Source organism: Rhipicephalus sanguineus, chromosome 7 (genome assembly GCF_013339695.2).
Source record: "Rhipicephalus sanguineus isolate Rsan-2018 chromosome 7, BIME_Rsan_1.4, whole genome shotgun sequence".
NCBI classification, from domain to species: Eukaryota; Metazoa; Arthropoda; class Arachnida; order Ixodida; family Ixodidae; genus Rhipicephalus; species Rhipicephalus sanguineus.
The window spans coordinates 119,092,829-119,116,579 of NC_051182.1; the positions used below are offsets into that span (position 1 = coordinate 119,092,829).

Consider the following 23,751-nt stretch of genomic DNA (forward strand, 5'->3'; position numbering starts at 1 on the left):
GATCGGACAGCCCTTCCCTTCAGTACCCATTTAAAGGAGCGTCGATACATTTTCAAAATTCCTTCTTGCATGCTACACAGTGATGAATGGACAGAATCGACTGGCACCTGAAGAAGGAAGGTTAGGCTATACACACGGCAAAGGATGTTTACGGGACACAATGATTCTGAAAAAGCCGAATTCCTCTTCGACCTGTGAGCATAGCCTGTCATGGAAAGTTTTAGCCTGTAGGTAGTTTGTGTGACCACTGCAGTTATCCATTTAATTAAATGTGTCATGCAGTAATAGATCGACAATTGACATTTGTCATGGAGGTCACGTCCCATGAACTTTTGTCACCAAATGTACAGTGCTCACTGAATGAAACGCTACATCAGACAGTATAACTGGTATGTGCGATTGCCCTGGGTCACCATGTCATGTCGCTACAAAACAGGCCACTAGAGGTAACATTGGCTCTGATGTTCGAGTCAAATTACACATATATGTCACACAAACTGAAAGCAGTGGAAATTAAAATATGTGCATTTCTTAGCCCTAAATTGTCATATTACAATCCGTGAGGACTGTAGAATGCTCACTGAATGAAATGTCGCAGCAAGACTTTAGGTATAACTGGTATGCACAATTGCTCTAGGTAACCACACCTTGACGCCTTGAATCTGGCCACTAAACGTGAGGTGTTCTCTGGTGCAAGTGTGCAAGCCAATATCACACCGATGCGACGCAGAATGAAGAGCCAACAGAAAATAAATATACCTTTATTTGCCTAAGTCTGCTCGAGTTGTCATGAAGGCATGAAGTCCACGTTAAAATTTTTTTATTATGACTAATCTCAATACGGCTGTTTCTAGCTGAGAAAAGTAAGGCAATGGCAGTGATTGCAGCGGCAATAATGGCAGTGATAATGGCAGTGAAACACGACTCAAAATGGAAGAAGAGTCGCACAGTTTTGTCATCTGGCACTATAAGTTTCAGACACGTCTGCTTCGTTTCTGGCTTGGCGCAGCTTTGTTCGTGGACACCCAGCCTTCCTGCGTCTCGGCTACCAGCCGGTACAGGCTTTGCGTCTCGGCTTCTAGTTGCTCCTTGAAGTCGCGCCGCATCCGCTCGAGCACCTGAAATAAGAGAAACGGAAAATCTGTAAGGAAACTAGCTGCACTCTACAGTTCTGCTCACACTGCAGCTTTTCCTTCAGACGACTACCTAAGAAAACACAGGTTAACAGAAACACCAGGCACACACAGCAAGCGAAAAGTGGGTGAATACAGCAAAGGAGCACATTGGCTACATTACTGCCCACAATTCGAAGCTGACGGCAAGCGTAATGCATTACACAACTACAAAAAGTAAGGTTTCTGGTATCATCAGCCTTATACAACAGAAACATCTGCTCTCTAATTAATTTAACTAGCGTGGTGTCAGGAATCCAATGGAAAACACAAACACATCTCACTAGATGACCACAAATGCTGCCTTCAATGAAGTGGCATGATGACCAAATGCGTCGCGTTGCCTCTTCTCTGAGATGAAACGACCTGCAACATAAGGCACACAAAGACAGTGCGAACGAAGCAACTAGCTCCGCTTGATTATATCTTCGCACCCACTGCTGCTGTGCAGATCAAGAGCACCGCCCCACTCACTGCAAGAGGAGACGCGGCTTTTCACCTAAACACACACCCCCTATTTGCCCGAGCGCACTCATCTTCTCCCTCAACCCCTAAGGGACACTCACCGCGTGCACGTGAGAACACACAAGAAGCATGGCAGCCAACAGAAACCCACCACATAGGCAATCACTGGTTGTTTACATCAAATCCTAGTTGATGTCTATGTCGCGAGCTGCTCCGTTTTGTGCTCCGCAGGTTATGCTGGCCGTTCACATTCCCCAGATGACGCGTGTATCTACACAAATCTATCTCAAAAGTTATCTCGCCTTCACAATTTTGTGTCGGTACTTCTTCAAGGCCCAGCTTTGCCCAACGCCAGCCTCGCAGGCTCATGCACTAACATTACCACGATGGCACAGTGCCCGTTATGAAACTCACACACACAGTGGCACCACATTTCTCTCTAGGTGACATCATGAGAGACTCTATGTCTGAGACCAACTTTCGAGGCAAGCTCAGTGTCACTTACCCTGCTCTGAGCTGCAGCTCGCTGCTTCATCTCGACCTTCTCCTTGGCCAATGACTCGGTGAGCAGAGAGAGCTGCGTCTGGTAGCTGCAGGTGCACGAGGATTACAAGTCAAGGAGGAAGTCAAAACAGCGACATGTGGAGATCCCCAACAATTGGCCATTGTAGTGAGGAAGAGGAAGAAGAGTTTCTGCGTCTGTTGCTGTGCGCGCGATCTACCTTCGTGTTCTGCCGTTGCTACCTCGACTGTTTAAGACGTCACTGCCTCCTGATAAATCGTCGTACGACACCTCCACCGCATCACCTGCTTAACATGCCAAACTGTGGTAGCCATGCTGTTTTGAAAGCGCGGCTGTCTGAACAGTATTTGTGCTTCTTTATCAATTAATAAATACAGTGAAACCTCGGTGATACAATCACGGCTGATACGAATTTCTCTGTGGTCCCAAGGCCCGTTAGACTGCAATGTAATACAGTATGGATGTTGCGAACCAGTTTTCACCCCCTGACGTTTGTTGCGAACATACGCTACAGCGCAGGACGCGATAATCACGCGCAGGCGTGGGAACGCAAGCGCAGGCATGCGCACCGCGCCGCTATTTTGTCAGAATACGCCATCAGCGGCGCATCGTAGCCTCCGAGATTGTGCGCGCAAATCTTGGAGGCCTTAACGTCTCCTCGTGTGCTTTCGCGTTTAGGTTACAGATCGCGTTTTTGTTAGTTAAAATTAATTGATCATTAAAAGAAGGTGCTGCGCAATAAAGACACGGACAAACACAGGATGAAGACGGGCGCAGCACCTTGTTTTAATTATGTACGACCGACTCGCCCAGCAACATGCATTTTTGTCGCACTTTTTTTTTTCTTCAACGCGTCTACACGTGATGCTGTGCTCGAGGCGGCATCGTACTGTTTGCACGCGCCTACCACGTCAATGCAACCCATCTCCTTGCAATCAAGACGTCCTATGAAAGGTGGACGAGGACAGAAAGAGGAAGTGGAGAGTCTTTATGAAGGAGCTAGGCCTCGCAACGTCAACATGCACGATTGTTGTGGACGCGCACACCTGCCAACTCTCCGATTTGCACAGGAGACCCCTCGAATTTTTGGGCAAACCTCCCGATTGTGCGGGCACAATTGGGAGCATCTCCAACACCACTGCGATAAGAATATGATAACAACAAAAGACATCGGTTCTACAATTTTCTGGCCTTCACCTATCGCATGCAAAGCACTCCTTAAGTCACTTTCGCCGCAGTACTCCTGTGTCATGCGAAAAAGCGTACTAAGAATAAGAAGGGACTACTAACTGTCACGTGTTACAACACATCTGGTTCAATACACAAGCCCGCACCAGCCGTATGTTTAAGAGCACAAGATTGTTGACGTCTAAAAATTTTACTGGCAATCATTCACAGCTGTTCATGACGTTCTGCGGCCCCGAGAAACAATAAATGAAAATGTACAGCAGCTTTCTCTTGATGCATACTTATTTTCCATGTTTTCAGGTGATACGAATTTCGGATCATTCGAATATTTTTGATGACCCTGCAAGATTCGTATCACCGATGTTTTACTGTATACGAATTTTTTAACGCGATAGTGTTAAAGAGCTCATTCCGCAGAAATTCCAGCATCGGCGTCATTGGTTGTAAGCAAAAAATTATCATGTTGGATAAAATAAATAATAAAAAAATCTTAGGTTCGAGTGAGAATCGAACCCAGGCCGTCTGCGTGGCAACCAGGTGTTCTACCACAGAGCCACTCCATTGCTTGGAACTTCTCTGAAATTAACTTTAATGCTCCACAAACATACGCCTCCTGTGTACAGGTGTCGCAGTACGAGATGTAATATCGCAGTAAAACGGGGTACAAGCGTATATTGCCATCGGGCGTCACAACATGTGAACTGCATAACGATTTGGTGGTTTAAAGCCGGCCACCCATTACAAAAGGCACGCACATTAGTGTGCGTATTCCCTTACGAACACGTAGTGGGTGCATCGCAACTTCGAAAAAGTATCATGCGCGTAATCGCTGCTGGTTTAAAGCATGCCACCCATTACAAAGGGCATACACATTAGTGCACGCATTCTCTTACACACACGTAGTGGGCACACTGTTGTCATAAAAGTGCTGTTGAAGAGGGCGGAAACCTTTACCTTTACTATAGGTATGTCGAGTGTGTGAGACTGGGCGACTGAACATAATGACAAGCGAAATAGAGCACGATAAGGATGGGGCCGGATATCACTATCGCGCTCACCTCTTAAAGGCGAAGCTTAAGCGTCCCCCAATTTTTTTTTAGAAACTCAACAAGCAAATAAACACATCACTGCACCAAGGATACAAGTTTTCGAGCGAAGCCAGGTAGACTCGGTGCCTGTCCTGCTCGCGGACCTGTCGCTCACGCACAGCAGCCTGGATGTCGATAAGGTCCTGCTTCCGTGCACGGATACTCTCCTTGAACTCTTCTTGTAGCATCTGCAAGAGGTAAGGAAACATGGCAAGCTAAGTAAATTACACTGTCTTGGTTTTATGCTCTCCCACGGTCCTTGCCCTCGGTAAATCACTACAAGTCAACAAACATTTAGTATACTGTCCCCACAAAGTGGAAGAGTGAAAGGCAGCTTGAAAGGAAAAACTTACACGATCGCATGTTTTTGAACGCAGATTAGCATGACAATAACACGTGAAGACGCAGACATGAGAGCATGCACAGTAGTCACGGGATAATACGCGAAAATTTGGGACTAAGTAGCGCACTTACTTTCGTTTCCAGTGTCTACAGCTCGTATCAAGTCAGTGTAATTTTGACTCGGACACTTAGATCAGAGTCAACATTACCTTTGTGACCAAATTTGCAGTGGCATGACGCTGTTATCACGGGCAATTGCTTAAAGCAGTCACTACTATATAAAAAAAAAAAACGATGTCGTGTTTCAATCCGTCAGTACGCATGAAGTATGCGCGTGACAGCGTTAAACTATTCGATTCGTATTTCGTATTTGCCAAGAGCAATCCATCGCTGGTCAAGGCCATATCCTTTGCGTCACAAGGGTGCAGCAGAAGCCGCATAGCATTAAAGCACTATACGGTGCATAAATGTGCTGAAAAAAACTGAAACTTTTTCGGAACAGCAGGGACTCCCTCATTCCGAATAGAATAGGTTCAATAGAAGATGGCTGATCACTAATTATAGTGGTGCTGGTTAAACGGTTAAACGTAACTGGGGATGGCCTAACAGTAAACAAGAGGTTCGAAGCAAATTTGAAGAACATAGTGATTTGGTCAAATAATTACAAATTGGATAGTTTGAATTGTACATATCATTTATTATAAGGAAAAATGAGCATTTTTGTCGTGACCCAACTAACTTGCACAACGTCTTTAAGAACTAGGAACTAGAAGTGTGCGAATGTCACTATTTTGGTTTGAAGTGAAGTGGAAGTAAATTCAAATAGAGGCAGGATTTAAATAGTAATAGGGCACATGTTATAAGCAGTAAAACATGTTAGGTTTTAAAACTTGCTATACTTAGTGCATGTAAGCCTATACAACACGCTTTTAAACCTAAAGAAAATTATTAATCGAGGTGCAGGTAATGTGCACATTTAACCTTGAAGTGTGGCTTCGCGGCAATGCAGATTTCCCCTGGATGGGTGGTTTCACGGCATAGCAGCCACATGCTGCAGTAAAACTATGCTCCATCGAGCCCCATGCTGCAGGTCGAATATACGTCTATTTGTTCACTTCAAATGCTTCAAAATTTCAAATACAGTAGAACCCCGCTGATACGTTTTTGAAGGGACCGTAGGAAATAAACGTAAGAGACGGGAAACGTAAGAGCCGAAAAACAGGAAAAACGGCAAAATATTTAGTGGTACAGAATTTTATTTCAATTCTTACGAGCAGCACGAAAATTGGCGCGCTCAGCCGCGATCTAGTCGATGGATAGAAACGCGGAGCTTAGGACGGCCTTATCCACAGAAATGTAATCAACGTATGTGATTTTTTTAACACCAACAGCTGTAGGCATGAAAAAACTAAGCACACGCAATCACGACCGGCGCGGCGAGTCCGACCGCGAACCGCACGCACGACCATGCGAGCTCCAACCAGCTCGAACTTCCCGTTCTCCGACAAATAACGATGATGATGAGTCTACGCCAACGCGATGGCAGAAGTGAATGCCAATCTCGAAGGATTTGCTTTCGCAAGCAATTACGTCATACACGCCATGTTTGTGCAATGCAAATCTCAGAGGCTATGCTTTTGTCAATAGTAAATGCCAATCTCGAAGGCCTTGCTTTCGCGAGCAGTTACGTCATAGACGCCATCTTTGCAATTTGAATCTCGAAGGCCATGCTTTTGTTTGCATCAATTGAAAGATTCTGTTGCTTGCGCCTCTCATGCGGCTAATATTACGGTCAAACGAGGCCAAGCTGCGTGAAAATGCGCCATGGCCGCTCTCTTTGGTAGTCACTCGGTCGGCTCCGGGTGCACTTCGCGACGTATCATACGGGAACGGTCCGACAGTTACGACGTAACAGCGGGGTTCCCAATACATTGTATCCTATGGGAGCTATGCCGGGACCGGCGGAAAACGACGTAACAGCCGGGAAAACGCAGCAGTGAGGAACGTAACAGCGGGGTTCTACTGTACTGTAATATTCATACAAATATTCGCCCATGCCTACCCGTACAACCGTACTTACTCGAAAATAAGTCGAGCACAAATATAAATTGACACCTACATATGGGGTTCTACATGAAATTAAAAATATATATATTTGAATATAGGTTGACCCATATCTTTCGCGAAACGGAAAAAAATTGGAGCATGAAACACCTTTACTTACAGCACAGCTCGTTTACAAAAAAGCATGCACAAAGCCCATTGTGTGTCGGTTTTCCGCTATCAAAAGCATGGCCTTGGAGGTCTGCATTTCCTTAGCAGCTGGTGGCAACGGAATCACAGACAGTGACTGTCATTCTGTCGGCGACCCCGTTCTCATTAACACGTTTTTATCTGTCAAAAATAAGATCTTGACTGAGTGTGCTGGCGTGCGCAGCTACTGTCGCTGAGTCATAACTAGAGTCAACAGCATTCATTGTGGTCCCCGAATGTTTGTTTTACTGGTCTTAATGCTATTTTTCTCTTTTATTTTAGTGGTGCATCAATTTACTGAAAATATACATATGTAAAGTACCAGCATAACTGGCACCGATTGAAGAACAGCTGGTGCGACAGTGGAACTCCATTAGCTTGGCACTTTTGCTAGCTTTGATTAGGTCAAGCTTCTATGGTCACAAATAGTATAGGTTGATAGCTGATCACAGGCGACAGTTCCAGAAAAAAAAAGGTCAACCTACATTCAAATAAATGCGGCAACTGACCTGCTGCTGGCGATGCTTGTAGGAGAGTCGGCGCGAGCGCATGATCCGGCTGCGCTCGTCGTGGTGCCGCTTGAGCCGTGCAGCCTGCTGCCGCCGGTCCTTCTCCAGCGCATCGATGGCCTGGTGCAGCTGCCTTTGTGCGTCGAGCTCATTCTGTAAACAATGAAAAAAAAAGAAAAGAACATTGGATCGCTTCGACATTTGTCCTTTCGCTCAGTAGCTAAGCTGGCAATAGTCGCATACAACTTAAGAAGTCCGGAAAAACCCCGCCCTGACGACTGAAGTGCGGCAACCGATCACCTCCGCGGCTAAAGAAATAGTCCCGCTCATGCACTTGGCAATGTTCTCCAAAGGCGGGGTCGCCGGTGGTCCTGCCCGTGACGTCGGTCTAGAGTGTCCGCCCATTGGTGCAGGCTTGTGTGCATCCGCCTTTGAGAAGAAATCGCCACTGACTTATAAAGTTTTATTCGACTATAGATGGTTTTACTACACATCAGGAGCAATAAATGCGCTTTTGTATCTTCGTACAGCTGTGTAGGCCTTCCTTTGCTCAGAGAATATTGAGATCCCAAAGCGCACCATCCAGCAAAAGTTTTATGGGACGTGGGCCCCACTACAAATGCGAATTTCCACTCTATTATTTAGTCTATGACGCTAATATATCACGGGCAGCCATATAGGTCACATGAACTACTACAGGCTGGAACATTTAAAAGGGAGGCTATGTTTTCATACAGAGTGGGAATATAGTTTTCCCAAAAATTTCGCATCCTGTAATGTTTTTGCTGGAGGGTGTACATGTTAAAGGGACACTAACGGCAAAAAAATTTGTGCGTCTATCCTTTTCTGTTGCGCTGTCTTGTTGCGCTACTTACCATGATAATTATGCGACTATTATGTGCAGTAGTGCTTTAGTAATTGAGAAATTAAGGTAAATACAAGACACGGTTTGCACCACCAGTGGGACATTCTAATACTAGCCCGATATGACGTAGTAAGGCCTCAGTATATAATCACTAGTACACTACCTACCTATAACAAAAACGATTGCTGCAGTGAATCAGCAGATCGTATTAAATGCTACTTGTGCATTTCTGTTCGATTAATAAAAAAGGGACGCGGGTGGCCGAAAGGCTTTGTTTTCACCAGGCTCTGCTCCGCTGGCACAGTCGCATCTGAAGGGTGCTTTCATTACACCATACTGCTCCACGGGCACCACTAGCTCGCGAAACTCGCTCTAACTGCAATTCAGGGACAATGCCGCCTCCGTGTAATGTTTTGTGACGACAAACGACTTCAGTGGTTCCTCACCAGGCGGCGGGAGCGAGCCAGGTCCCTCTGCAGTTGCTCCATCTTGCGCTCATGCCTCTCTTGGAGCTCCTCGTACTTCCGCTGCAGCTGCTCAGCGTCCACAGCCACATCCGAAGCCGACGAGGCTGAGTGGATGGCAAACCGCACGTGCTGCTCGTGCAAGCGCCGGAGCACGCGCTCGGCGTGCGGAGACATGCTGACGTCGGGTGAAGACTCGTCCTCCGGGGCCACTGTAAGGGGTTTGCAGAAATTTCAGCTGACCATCGCAGCATAATATCCACGGTGTTGGTAAGAAATGTAAGCTGTTATGATGTCACAACAACAGCCGATTTTGGTGGCGCAGTTCTCTGCCGCTGCCATTGTCCGTAACCGCTATTGTGCACAATGAGAAAAAAATATGTCCAGGTTCGGATGGGATTTGAACCCCGGCCCTCTGCGTGGCAGTCGAGTATTCTACCACAGAGCCATGCCAGGGCTTGAAATTCCTTCGCAAGAAGACCTTATACAGGCTTCATGTCGGGCTACATACAGGCTACATATGTAAAAAGACCTTGTACAGTAAAAGCTCGTTAATTCGACTCTCGTTAATTCGGAAAATTGGTTAATTCGGACACGTCATCAGGTCCCTGTAAATATACGCATCACTCTATGAGACTGGGCGCTCGTTATTTCGGACAGATTTGACCGCGAATCGGATGATTCGGCCACTTTCGGGCCGCTGGCGAGGCTCGAAAATGAAAAAAGAACAATCGGAAACAAAAGTGAAGCTCAAACACAGCATCGCCATGGACATCAATTATCGACTTGGCTTGACTTGAGACTGGTTGAACGCCTTTTCTTCGCGTGTGGGTTTGGCGGTGCCATTTTGTTGCTTTGTTCCTGTTGGTGTGCTGCATCGTTGAACGCCGCTTTATCGAGGATCGACGCAGTACGGCTCCTTTAGCTTGATCGTTGCTGGTGCTTTTGTGCTGAGTTCTCGTGTGACCGCACTCTCCGCCGATGGCAACGCCGGCGAAGCGGCCCAAGTACGAGGTCCAGGACTTCACCACCAAAGTAGGAAATTTGCAAGCCGCAGAGGCCCTCGTCGTCCTTGAACAATTTTGTTTTGACACTTCAGACATCATGCGAGCTGCTGAGCACCTTGAAGGGCTCAGAAAAAATGTGTCCGCGCGAATTTCTGCTCCAAAACAGACAAGCATGCGCGATTACTTTGTAAAGTAAAGGTATGTTGAAAAAACTCTTGCATTTATTGTGTTTATTTGGACCATTAGATAATTTGGACATTCGGTTAATTCGGACATTTTTTCCGGTCCCTAGAAATCCGAATTAACGAGCTTTTACTGTACAGGCTACATATGTAATATAGCGTGGTAGAAGAGTAAAATAACAACCAGGCGTCACACAATGCGAACTGCGCAACGAGTGGGTTGTAATAAGTGGCTCAAGCACAACCGAAGGCTCTCGATTCATAGCAGAACACCTTTCGTCCTTCATTCGCAGGTTCCTTGCTCAGCATATTGCACTGTTCTTCGTCTACTTGTCAAAGTAGCTACTACATGGTATGGTAACACATTGACAAAGAAAACCCACGCTTACAAGCCCGAACTCGGGGACTTCGGAATGTTTCTAACACTTAGCATATGCCCTTGGAAAGTTGGGTCTCGAAACGAGTGAACTCACCCTCAGTTTCGGATCGAAGACGTTTTCTGGAGGTACCGCTGCTGCCAACCCGCTTGACAGCACGAACGGAAGGCGAGAGAAGCACTGGATAAGGACAGAAAAAATGAAGCCAAGGAGAAAAAGACGCCACAGGAACAGCAACAAGTAGGGAGGCAGCGGTGATAACAGAGGCACAGTCATCAGAACAAAACGTAAAAACCCAAATGCCGATTGAGTCCATATACATCTCGTGTATACTAACTCACATCTCCACCTCTAATTTCAGTACACCGGAAAGAAAGAAAAAAGTCCAAGCAAATAATCCATAAGATTAACGGTGAATGATCAACAACACTGTTAAATCATCGTTAAAACAGCCTCCATTTGCAAATGCATGGCTTGCCCATGCTGTTAATCTTCAGCCAGTGGTTCTGTTCAGCTCCACAATGGTGACTGTCATCATCAGCTTGTGCTATGCTGCAAAAGACTGCAGCCGAGCACAGCTCGCCACAATCCAAAATCTGGTTTGCCATTGCCGCATGCATGATTCACTAGCTAGTGTTACTGCAGCCAGAATGCAAAAGGCAATCCGAAAATAAGAGAATAATTGGCAGCCATGAAAGATAAGTAAGGGAACTTCTACATGAAGGAGTTGGGGGTGGAGTCTTCTAGAACACAACAAATCGTTGATTAGTGAAAAGCTTTGCCTTCAGGTGTGGCTTCACAGTAATGCTGCATGCGCTGCTGTAAAGCCACAACTTGCGCAAAACCCGCAAGTTGACATAAGCATTATATTTTCTATGTTTCTGTTTAGGTATGGGTTACATGGTGGAAACATATGCTACAACACGGCTTATACTCTTCCTCGGCCAATAATATGCCACCATCATGCAACACGCGAACAGTGAAGTTGAAAGAATGTATTCCAGTTCTCTTCAACTTTGGCCGTTCATATACAGCAGTAATGACAGGGATATGAAAAACAGGAAGATTCAAGTCAGAACAGCTGCATCAGAAGACTGGCCTCTATGGTGAATAAGGGTACGCTTGTTCAGAAGCATCTAGGCCTGGTACATTGCTCTTTGCAGAGAACTGTGAGTAGTGTATCCAGTATTTGGAATGTGTGAATGCTTGTCGTAACCTTCTTATGCATTTCTATTAAAACTTGTTTCAAGCTGTGTTCTATCAAAATGCGTTTCACTCGTCAATCGTAACACATGCCAAAATATCATGTTCACATAGTTCTCTCTTATCCATTATTGATCCATGTTCAAAGCAATGACAGCATACCAAACATAGCACAGCGACATTGCCAGCTTGTGGTAGAGGTGACGGCAATGCCATGACCCCAACTGCCCAAAGTGACCCCCACAAGTAAAATGTTACGCATGTTTAACTAAAAAATGATAATTTCAAATGTTCATTCACCGCCTCGTTTGGGAATGGAAAACACTTGCGACACACCCGGATATCTACCATCGGCGTCAAATGAAACGTGAACAGCGGCACTCATTAACAATGGTGTAGTGCGTGCTGTCCAGTCATCACTATGGACAGGAGTGCACATTCAGTTTGGCAGCGCTTGCCTGTACACGGTAATGACTGGGCGGTACGCTCTATACCACTGCGAATGCTTGCCGCTGTTCAGGTTTCATTTGTCGCCGATAGTAGTTGGCTAAGGAGGTGACATTATGTGACGGCTGAGTGTGGTGACCCGAGTTAACATCAAACAAACTCATTTCTGGGGTTTTCTGTGCCAAAACATTCAAGTGATTTCTATGCACACCATAGTGTGGAACTCCAGATTCATTCTGATGACCTGGGGATTCTTTACCGAGCACTTTAATCTAAGTACTACACGAGTGTTCTAGCATTTTTCGCCATCAAACTGTGGCAGCCATGGCTGGGAATCAAACCCACATACTCAGGCTTACCAATGGAACACCTTGCATGCCAAGCTACCATGGCCGGTTGCAGCTAACACTGGTGAAAGCTGATTAAGGAGATGCGATTGTTTAGCTTTGTAGTCAGCAACACTTGGTTTCCTTCCCTCACCCCCTTCAAGTATAATTAGAGCCGTCATTTAAATACATAATTATTCTCTATAGCATTTTCTGTGATATAAGCCACTAAAGAGGTCAATAGAAACTGTACCCGACTTCTTCACTGGACGCGGTCGCTTGCGTAGTGGCCTCTGGTCATCGGCAAGCTGTGAAAGAAAAAGGGCAACTTCAATGCAGCGAACTGAAACGCTTACTCGACTCGCCAAATGTACGCACTTGAAATATTTTAATGTCATCATGCAAGTCTTGACCACAAAGCGCATCGCCACCTACATAACGAAAAGCTGAGCGACAGCATGCGGAAAGTGCACAACTCACTCTTCCATGCAAACAACATGAATGCCACGCCGTTTGCATCAAGAGCACGCATGCCCCAGTACACATGCTCAAAATTATCACACGAAAAGTCGCCTGTGAGATGTAGGTTCTTTCTTGACTGACATTTGCTGATCTTTCGTTTGTTAGGAAGGCCACGTTATTGTATGTAATCCACAAAAATTTTGTTATTGTCAAAACTGCACTGCAATGCTGTTACATCACAATGATTTCATTCAAACGAGGTTTGCTATATGAAGGTCTGACTGTAAACATAATTTCCACTTCAAGCAAGTTACCACACCTTATCGGCTTCTGCCAACCGCTGCCTGAGCTCCGCCAGAGTTGCCTTCAGCCTCTCCTCCACGCTGCTGTCCGATTCCGTCGAGTCCGAGTCTGCGCGCTTCGGCGTGCCACGCAGCCAGTATGGACTTCCCTGCCTCCTTCCTTCGAAGGCAGTCCTCGGCACGGAGTAACCTGCGGCGCCGCCATCTGCAAACTTCTTGGCGTCGATGTCGTCCAGGCCGGATTCCGCCGTCGTGTAGCTTGTCGGGGGCGACGGCGTCTCGGGGGTGGACACGTTCCGTGGCAGGTGCTCGGGATAGGCACGAGACCTGGATCGGGCGGCCGCAGCCGCACTGCGTTCTCTGGCGGCAACATAGTCGCACAGAAAGCAGGACGCCTCGCTGTAGAACGACTCGGAGTCCGACGAGGACGACTCTCGAGGCGTCGAGTGGCTCGTTGTGCCGTTCGTAGCGCCACATCGGCGGCAGGTGTTACCTGGGCAAAAAAAAGAAAAGAATAAACCACAGGCGCGTTTGGAGGTTGCACTAGAAAATGCCTTTTTTCATTTTTTTGTGGGAAGCACAGGTACCCATTTCCTTCGGCGTACCACAACACCGGGAGGCATCAGAAGTGCGCGCATCAGGCATGCTATAACGACATGATCACCATAAGTGTGCGCAGAGTCCTCCATTAAAGGGGGCAAAGCTTCACGCGTGATGCAACACAATCGCTCTCTCCCGTTGTGATTCCTGTGCCCCAGTGGGGCTACTGTGTAATGTTAGCAGACATGGTTAGCAGACATGTTAGCAGACATAGATGTGGTGGCACCCCGTGACAAGAAGCGCATCTGATCTAAACACCACAATTGATATAGTATGTCGACTATTGACCAACAGCATGCTATCTGTTGTTCGACGTCGAACAGCAGGCGCTGGCTGCTCCGAAGAGAATGAGCACAGGCCTCTGTATGAAGAGATGGTTCCTGAGAAAATGGCAACTTCGCACTCCGCTTCTAAACTATCCTTGACACGCACGACTGCAGGATTTGGCTGTGCTGTTCGTAGCTGTGCCTGCTTTCCGCAGGATGTCTTTTCTCATCAAGCCCGAGGAGTGGTTCATGACCTAAGGCGTACTTACGCAGGAGACAAGCATTGCTGTCAACTGAAACCGCGAATTGAGGTCTACAAATGCACTGTGAGAAATTCTGCTTTTTCACAAGTCCCACATCCCACACATTTATGTGGACAACTCACTGGGCCTGGAAGCTCGAAAAGCTAAAGTAAATGATTTGGGAACGGAGAAAATGACAGAGACGTACGGTGTGCAGCCCTTTCCGAAGAAGACACAGGAAGCGACGAGTCTGGCGACGACAACGATGATGAGGAAGCTCCCTGCAGGTCGAGGCATCCGGCGAGAATCTCGAGCAGGTGCAACACGACATGCGGGTCGCATCCAACGACATCGCGGCTGTCGATGTGAGGTAGGGACGTAAGAAGCACGCGGTTTGCGAGTATGTCCAAGGCGGCCTGCACGTTCAAGGCTTCTTCAACACGAGTCCGTGGGTTTTCGATCAGCCCTGCAAGAAACACATTGCCATCGTTACAACTTGCTTGTCAAGCTGAATTTGTTTACGTTTCGGCTATGTTTGCTAGTGGACTGAGGATCACTGGAGTATGGACAGCCTTTTTCAGATTGCAATGTTTGGTTTGGTTTCAGGAAAAAAGCAGTTACCTTTTACATTGAAGCTGTCTTAGTCTACCCCGTGCCGTCATAATAGTAGTAGTAGTAGTAGTACAGTAAAAGCTCATTAATTCAGATTTCACGGGACCGGAAAAAAATGTCCGAATTAACCATATTTTGAACTGTCAAAATATGGTTAAAATATAGTGTAAAAGACTCAATTTTTGGCACTCATCACTTTATTCCCAATGTGACCGCGGCTCAAGACCTCTCTGTTTTAACTAACCCGAAATACCGTTACCGTCATTCATACAGATTGCGTTGATGACGATGGCAGAGCAGACTGTCCCAACATGGTTCAGTTGTCTGCGAACTCCGTTTCCACTCCTTTGCGTCACAGACTTGCTGCAATTCACGCTCGGCGCGCTTCAAGAAACGTCCAAACTAACCGGTTCGCGGCCAAATATGTTTGAATTAACAAGAGCTTGACGCCATTGAACAATACATATGATTGCCGGGATCAGTTAATGCATCCGCATAATCCGATTTTCTGAATTAACAGGCGTCAAATTAATGACCTTTTACTGTAGTAGTAGTAGTAGTAGGCGTCACGCATGTCACATGACCAGAGGTAGAGTGAATAAAGAAATAAATTTTTTTTTAATGATGATGATGACTTTTGTGGCAAAATACCAAGAAGGCAATTTGCACTTTCATTAACTACATTTAATGAGAGGCTCACACTATTTGTAATAAACTAAGGCAAGGCAACTGGGCATGTAAGATGGTCAAGTAGATAACAGGGAGTGCACAAAGGCGGCCAATCACGTAACAAGAGGCAATTGCCGATCCCACCATTGCCTGAGCCGGCACGTCATCTCACTAGAAATCACATGACACAAGGCATTCATTCGTTGAAATGCCATTGCCTGAGCCCGCAGGTCATGTGATCTCACTTTGTCCAATCAAGTGCAAACGCGTGTATTTCAAATGTAACGGATTAACGACGTCGCATGACCTCGCTAGCCAATCACATAAACTCGTGCGCTTAGAGCTTTGCTGTCCAACCATTTTCACGGCGGGGAACCGGCTGAATTTTTTTTCCTTACCCATTTTCTAAGCAGCTATTGTTGCTGTTACAGATATGCATGCCACATTTTTTAATCTGTCCTAGCGTTCTTCTCTGTACTGAAGGGCACATAGAAGGGGGCCTCGAGAACTTAATAAAAAACATGATGCACTGTGATGTGTGTTTTAGGGAAACATGGGCATACAATTTTAGTTCCTCACACAATCAACCTGCTGCATCAGTTTCTTTTTTAGTGATACATCTGAACACCTCTACTATGAAATGAAGTGCGTTCCCTGCGTCTCTGCATACTGCAAGTGTTACACTGCACAACACTGACAATGAAGCGGCTTGTACAACAAGTACCTCGAAGGTATCGAGAAAACTGTTATCAAGGCGTTTCAGTTTATTCACGCTACTGCCCAGACGTAAACAAACTTTGCAGAGAACAAACACTGCAGTTTCTGTACTCCATTTCGTAACTCAGGTGCTACACTGTGGAAGCTATGCAAGAAGTTCGGTCAGAAAAGTGTGTTCCAAGATTTGGATTTTCGTCGTCGTAGATGTGGCCTCTGCGTTTGGCTCCGGTTGCACACTACCGCAACTAATCGCGGAGGCCACAATACAAAAACAAAAAGACACTAAGCGATCCAGAACAACCTGTCCACAAGCGTATAAATAACGGTGTTTGTTTATTTTGAAGGAACAAAGCATCTTCATTAATTACTCAGTCTAAGAACGAAAAAAAGAAAATGACATTACGGATGGTAAAATCATTTTACTTCTAGGTGCAAACCTATCTACTGCGAGAAGTCTCGCTAGCTCCCACAGCGTTGCACCTGATGTATGAAACGGAGTATAGAACGATAAACTCGCAATCCAGGTTGACTACCCTTTCATCCTCGGGGCCCTTGCCCAGACAAGGTCTCCGCGAGGCATTCCAACATTTTCAGACAATTATGCCATGTGTTTGGTGCATGATAGCCTAAGTTGCTTATGCACCATTAACACCAGCCAAAACCAATCAATATGTCTGGCCTCCATTGGTGATTATCCCCACCTGGCACTTCGATGCCACAGCAAGCCTTGAACAGCATGAGGACCAGCTGATGCGAGAGGGCCGACAGTTTGCCAATCCGAGGGTGGGGAAGCTGGCATTGTATGATGATCTTGTTGACAAGCTCCAGGCACACTGCGTTTTAAAGGATGTAAAAGAAAAATAGAAAAAGAGGTGTCAGGAACCCTCACTTGCTCCATCCTACGATCACAAAACTTTCTAAAATAATATAAAGTTTAGAAAAGTACTTGACCAGTCATAGTTACTTATCGTTTCCCCTTATATATAAACTGACATCTGGGCTTTTCTTTACCAATACAGTCGAACCCCCATATATCTAACACACATAATGAGTTACTGCGTATATCAAACAGTTCTGAAATACCCTGGAACATATTTTCAATTTTAGAAAATATTCTATACATCAAATGACTTATATATAGCAATTTTCTGTGATCCTCATCAAATTAGATATATCCGCGTTCGACTGCACCACAATCTAATTATGACGTGTGCCGTATGTATAGGACTGCGGGTTAATTTTGACCACCTGGGGCTCCTTAACGAGGCATAAATCTATGCAAACGAGCGAGTTTATGTTTCGAACTCGTCAAGACGTGGCTGCCATGGTCAGAGTTGAACTCTTAGCACTGACCTCAGCAGTGCAATGTCATAGCGTCTACACTAATGTGATGGACATGTAACTTTTTTTTGCTGGTGTTTGTTTTTACTTGTCAGCATCACTATGCTGTTGTACACTGCAAAGCTTGCCCTCAGTATTAGAAATTTGAGTGTTGCCATTTTTTCTAGCCGACGAGGCATGCTTGTATGTTCGGCTAGGGAGAGGAGGCATATTGGAATGACAGACTTGTGGAATGTGTTCCTCCTAAGTGCATCTAGCAACATTTTTTCAGAGGTGATGCATTTCAAATGTAGAAGACACAAGAGCAGGGTTTGTACAGCCTTCAAAAAAGAAAATTCAAGTATATTTGAGGAATTTCAAGGGCCTGTCAAATGTTTTTCAAGGATTAAAAAATGGCATCCGAATGAGAATTTTTTTTTTTTACTATAACAATTTTTCAAATTCTGACTAAATTTATCACACTTATACGTATACAGTTGAAACCCATTTTAATGAAATAATCACCACTCTCAAATTACTTTGCTAAATCGGGAAGTTTGTAGAATCGAGAAAGGGGTTTTTCAGTCCTTTGAAACATAAAACTGTAACATAGAGACACCCAAAATCTACCACGGCATTGTTTTTTCCGCTAGCCTACGCGTGCTCTTGTGAAAAGTCTGTTCAGGTGCACTGAACATTGAGCCTCACATATGTGGGCAAGACTGAAGTACCCGCCCCCTGACAAGTCGCTAAATAAGCACCAGTCGACAACATAGCAATTATTACAGACACGGTCATTGCCCACACCCACGCTGTATAGTCGCGTCTACCGAGACGTTTATACACCACAATGATGCAAAACTTGTGGGGCGCCTCGAGCCTCGAAACCTTTGCATTGTAGTGAGGGGTGGCTCACTCCAATGCACACCGAGGGGCGGCTCGCGCCAGCCTTGACCACATTATCTGGGCTTGTCCCTCAGCGACACACCATCAAACGCAGCACCAACCCTACATTTAGGATAACAACGCCTTAGCAGTGGGAGGCTATGCTGCTCAGCGCGTGCCTGGATGACCAACTCAGGGCAGCTGAAGCTGGAAGTGCTGATCACGCGAATAAAAAGGCACCTCTATAAATTGATATTTTCTTTGCGGCACTAAACAGCGGAGAGATGGCTGTCACCAAATGTGCAAGCATCACGCGCTAAATTACAGCAGTCTGCCCATTGTGAATATTGATCACCTTGACAGGTTATGTAACTGTGTTGATGTTGGCAGCCAATGTTAAACCAAAGGACAGTCTGTCTACGTTCAGGAACTATGTTAAAGGGACCGACAACTGATTTTTCTCGACCCATTTTTTTACGACGCGACAGAAAGCCCACCCTTCGCAGTGTTTGTAACTGCAGTAGTTAATCCCAAAAGCACGTAGTTATTTTACAAGCAGTATTTTTCTATCTGAGAGGATCCGATCTAAACACGGATGCAGCTTTCCTCCAGCAACGTTGAGAATTGCTAGCGATGCCGCCAGCCCTTTTCGCGATTTGGGAAAGCTATCGTTGTTCTGCTTTCGCAGGAGTTCCTGTAACTATGCTTAACCACCTTTATTTATAGCTTTTCAACTATTTTTTAAAATAACAAGCTGTTGCAATGAGATGATGTGGCATTATACACCTTCCCTGTATTTGTACCGCGTTGTATGCGCATGCATCCAAGGTTGCCTGCGCCTATGTCATGGGTGGCTTATCCCGGCGCTGTTACTCTCTCGATGCACGAGCCAAGCCAAGTCATCAAAAACGTCACTACACATATGCGCGGCCGCGCCGAGTAGCAGGAGCCTCATTTCTGAGATGAGGTGTAGGTAGCAAAACTATGTCGCTCGAAAACCTTAGCGACCTGGAAACTGCATGCACGGTTGCATGAGCCCGCTGAAAAGTTGCTCAAGACGCGCTGACGAGCATGGAACCATTATGTCACGCGAAGGCAGCACCGCTTGAGTGCATACTACTAACGCAGGCCGATATGTACATTATTATGGAGCAATACCTTTTAATATAAAGAAACGAACAATATTCCAATACTAACAAAAAAATCTTCGACCGCGTACAGCAATCAACGGTCATGTAGTCGTCTTCATCGGATCATTCATGTTTTTGTCGCCAGAGGTGCCACAGGTCATTTTTCGCAACTTTCAATTAGGAAATAAAAACATAAATCCATCTTTCACGAAAAATAACAGGGTTGGTTTGAGTCAATGCGACGGACAATCAGTGGAGTCAACTCATTTCATATTCTGGGCAGTTGTCAGTCCCTCTAAAGGAGTACTGACACGATTTTGAGGCATCGCAAAAGGGACATTTTTTGTTTCCTTGGCATGTAGTGTTAACGCTCTCCACACACCGGAGCCAGGAAACGCATATAAAATATTTTAGTTTGATATTAAAGTTTTCGTTGCCCAGCATCTGCAAGACAACCCCAGCGCAATGGACATCATCATGACGAGTCAACACAGTTCGCTGGATTTATGAACTCTGCATCCTGGATACGGCCGAAATTGCTGTCGCGGCCCCTGGATGTCAATTCATCCTTCGTTGTGTATGTGCAATGCGTACAACAGCAAACTACAGAACAATGCAAGAATGTCAAGAGTTGCTGTCCTCACATAAGTCACCCTGTGTTTACGCGTCACTGTGATACCATCCCCACGGTATCAAAACCGAAAGAGGTTTTAGGGGCGAAGCTCCTCTTAGTCTAACCTTGTCCGGCGTAAGGCGTAACCAGCAGTATACTACGACCCATCACCGATCCTTTGCAAACTGCCCACTATTTCGTCTTTGCAAACATCCCACTACGACCCATCACCGATCCATCACTTCACCAACCATAAAGCTGTTATAATGAAAGGGAAACGGAACTCACATCTAGCTACAACTTACGATTAATTAATAAAATTTCTTGTATAAATATATACAGTGTTTGTCACGTCTTTGATGATGTACTGGGCTATCGCTTTGATTACTGCTGGGCGAAACCACTGAAGATTTCACGATGTAACCATGACTGCTTCAGGACCTTCGCCCAAGCTCTTCATCATTCACCCGTGGATATGCTGTGAATTTTTTTTTTTAAGGAAGCGGTATTAAAAATCTATTAAATGTGGTTCAAGCAACCACGATACCCTTTTTAGTGTTTTCGACACTAGTACTCTTATTAGGAGCAACAATATGAAAATTTGTAAAATTCGTGTCAGCACTCCTTTAAGCAAACCTTTCATGCTTGGCCACAATCGTATTTCTGTATTCAATACCAACTTGTACATACAGTCAGAGATTGGAAGCTGATTGGAAGCTGAAAACGAAGAGGTTTGAGTCAATGTAATCGTAAGGATGAGAAAAAGAGAAGTTTCATGCGTAAGAACTTTAGAGGCCTCAGAGTGTGCTTGCAGATCTATCTATCTACGTGTGAAATACGGTGTTCGTGAACACTAAAGGTGGATGCAAAGCTGCGATAATTTAAGCCGTGGCCTTTTCTTAATCGATAACGCAAGTGGTGTTTATGTGGCCCCTGATCGCTCATTAGAGGCAGGATTCGCGCCAGCGTCTCAGATAAAACGAAACGGTACATTACATTTCACACAACGAAGCGTGAAAACCACGGCCTTGGCCAAGAGGCACTTTTAAAAAAAGATCAGTAATCGTGGCGATATCCTCGTATTTCGTGTAACGAAATCGCCTTTGAAACTCAAAACACGCCGCCGCTGCTGTTCAATGCGCCATTCATCAGGGACATGTGACAGCTCGCGCGTTGGAAGCTGGCGAAATGTCACGGTCGCGCACAGAGCAAACAAAACATTGTTGGGAGGTTTCTGATGACGCTTTCAATAATGCAAGGACGTCGGAGCACACCGCGATATCAAACAAACAAAATGAACAAAGCGAAACAACCGCACCTCTTTCCGCATTCGAGTCACTCATAATACCGCTCAAGCGGTCCCCGGCGATCGGTCGTGCTACGCGGGCAAAGTGCAGTGATCCACGGCTAGAAACTCGAGACACGGAACGAAAATTTGCCAGGTCAACGCTTGCGATTTCAAGCTTCCCTCCACGATCCAAGCGCTGCCATGGCCCGCTGCTCGACCGCTCCGCCCTCTTGGTTGTTGACGTAATCTCACGCTGCGGTGCTTTTCCACTGCACGTTTCGGCGTCCACGGGCGCTCTCCAGGCTTGTACTTCGTCGCGGAAGCGACGAACCCGAGCAGAAACGTCGGTTTTCGACGCACACTCGGGTTTTCGGGCTCAGCGCAGGGCCCAACACATCGTAACACCCGCAGAATCTCGCAGTCGATGGCTGGCCTGACGCGAGCTTCGCTCTGCGGCCGCGGCATACCTGGGCGCTGCCTGTCCAAACTAAAAATAAACCGAAACCATTTTTCCGGTTGCCAAACGGCGTGAACGTTCTATTCGTCGGCCTCACTTCAGGAGACGCACGAATCCAAGTTACGTCATGTGACGTCATTAACATGAGAAGCACGCAGCGCGCTTCTCGAGCTGCAGAAGAAGCGACGTCGTGCGAGGCAGCGGCCGACGGAACGCGCCACAATGGTAGGGTGGCGCCATCTGTCGTTGGGCCGGGAAAATCGAGCCTGCCTCATTGTTCCCGGAAAGGCCGCAGCCAAGTCACAAGAGAAGTGTACGTGTTCAAGCTACACACCATGGCCGAGCCGAGCGACACGACTTTAACTTTCTTCACGAAGGCGACGCCGAGTCAGTGGAGTTACGTGCTGTCCCTGTACAAAGAAGTGCTCAAACAGAAAGCCGCACTGCGCACCAAGAAGGGAGGCCCCGAGGAACTCATCAAGCTCGACGCCTGGCAAGTGGAAAAAAACTTTTTTTATTCGTCGCGATGGTGCGGGAAAAAAAGAGTGCCAGCACCCAAGGCCGTTCGGGGCACAGAATCTCTTTCTTTGTCGGCGAAAAAAAACGGGCGAACGCGTGTTGTCGCGAGCCGGCATGTAGTGTCCGGCGATGTTTTAGTGCTGTGCTCTAGATTGTAATACGTGTGTTGCGCTTTGCCGTGCCTGAAACGCAGCGTCCATCCGCCGTGTTCTCTTCCACCGAAGCGAGCGAAGCGGACGCCCCGCGATCTCTCGCACGCACGGCCTCTGTACGCCGCGGCTTTTGACAGCGGGGCGAGCGAACGCCGTTCCGAACCCACTGCTCGCGCGAAAACCGTCTCTACTACTGCTGGCCCGTTCGTCGCGTGCGGCGAACAGCCTCTTGCCCAACGCGCGGCGCTCCGCTTTCATCATTTTTTTTTTCTTACCAAGCGGGCGCTCTGCGCGTTTTGTTTCGTTCAAGTGTGCGGACGGATTGCCCTGTTCGCCCCCCCCCCCCCTCGTTCCTTTCCCCCTCGCCCCCGCCGTCTTCGACGTCGTCGACACTTCCTTTCCACCAATCGCTTCCGAACGTCTCAGCCCGCTTTTGTTTTGGGGCGCAATCCCCGCGCGCTACCCTTCGCTTCGCGTTGTATTTGCTTGCGGCATTGTAGGCTACGCTTTTTTTTTTTTCTGCCAGCTCGCGTCCGACATCCCGCGAGGGCGAGAAGGAAATACGTGGGTGGCGTTTGTCGAGGAGGGAGAGGAAACGGGCCACGGAGGAGTACTTGCCGCCGATACCCTCCGTGCCTTGCGTGCGTGCTGCACGGCACATCGATTCGGGGCTGCGTTAGGCCTAGCAAGCAGTAGGAGGTAGGAAACGCTGGGTTCACGGGGCCGCCGCCGCAGGGAAAGAAAGATCGAGGAGGGAAGTGCAGGAGAAGAAAAAAAATATAAAAACGAACCGGCGAAGGGGAGAGCTGCTTCCCCCGAACGCCGGCGGGAACGCGAGAAAAGGAAAGAAAAAATGCGGCCAGCGAAATAAACAAACAAAAATGGCCGTGCGTCACGAAAGAGCCAGCAGCGTCTCTCCTCCTCCTCTGTGTTTCTCTCTCGCTGTCGTTTCTGCTGGCTCGGAACGTTCTCGGCACGGCTGGCAGCTCGCACGGCCGGTGTTTCGTGCAGCTACCCGGCTGGCGTGTGGAGGACGTGCGATAGCCGTGCCAGCGGGAGGGAGGGTAAAGAAGGCGAGGGTGGTTTTTGTCGGCGACTGCGTGCGG

At 46.8% G+C, this 23,751-nt stretch overlaps 2 protein-coding genes across 5 annotated transcripts in view; one reads left to right on the forward strand and one right to left on the reverse strand.

Moving 5' to 3' along the window:
* Nucleotides 1-752: 752 nt before the first annotated feature.
* Nucleotides 753-21,950, reverse strand: LOC119399799 (apical junction molecule). 2 transcript variants are annotated; one of them, XM_037666644.2, is made up of 11 exons: nt 21,548-21,950; nt 16,983-17,114; nt 14,492-14,749; nt 13,193-13,668; nt 12,665-12,719; nt 10,532-10,615; nt 8,852-9,081; nt 7,541-7,693; nt 4,491-4,624; nt 2,143-2,227; nt 753-1,118 (listed from the first exon to the last, which is right to left on the reverse strand). In XM_037666644.2, exons 1-11 carry the CDS (start codon nt 21,570-21,572, stop codon nt 975-977), a joined length of 1,776 nt encoding a protein of 591 aa, XP_037522572.1. In that variant the 5' UTR covers nt 21,573-21,950; the 3' UTR covers nt 753-974. The 2 variants fall into 2 exon arrangements, with proteins under 2 accessions (XP_037522572.1, XP_049273803.1); XM_049417846.1 differs by having other exon boundaries at nt 13,193-13,663; nt 14,484-14,749.
* A 259-nt stretch (nt 21,951-22,209) lies between these two features.
* Nucleotides 22,210-23,751, forward strand: part of LOC119399800 (uncharacterized) — a 43,898-nt gene continuing 42,356 nt past the window's right edge. For all 3 annotated transcript variants that reach the window (XR_007416923.1, XR_007416924.1, XM_037666645.2), the window contains exon 1: nt 22,210-22,467. Coding sequence is in view for 1 of the 3 variants with exons in the window: in XM_037666645.2 (XP_037522573.1) it covers nt 22,310-22,467 (158 nt within the window). In the remaining 2 variants the exon portion in view is untranslated. The remainder of the gene's footprint in view (nt 22,468-23,751) is intronic.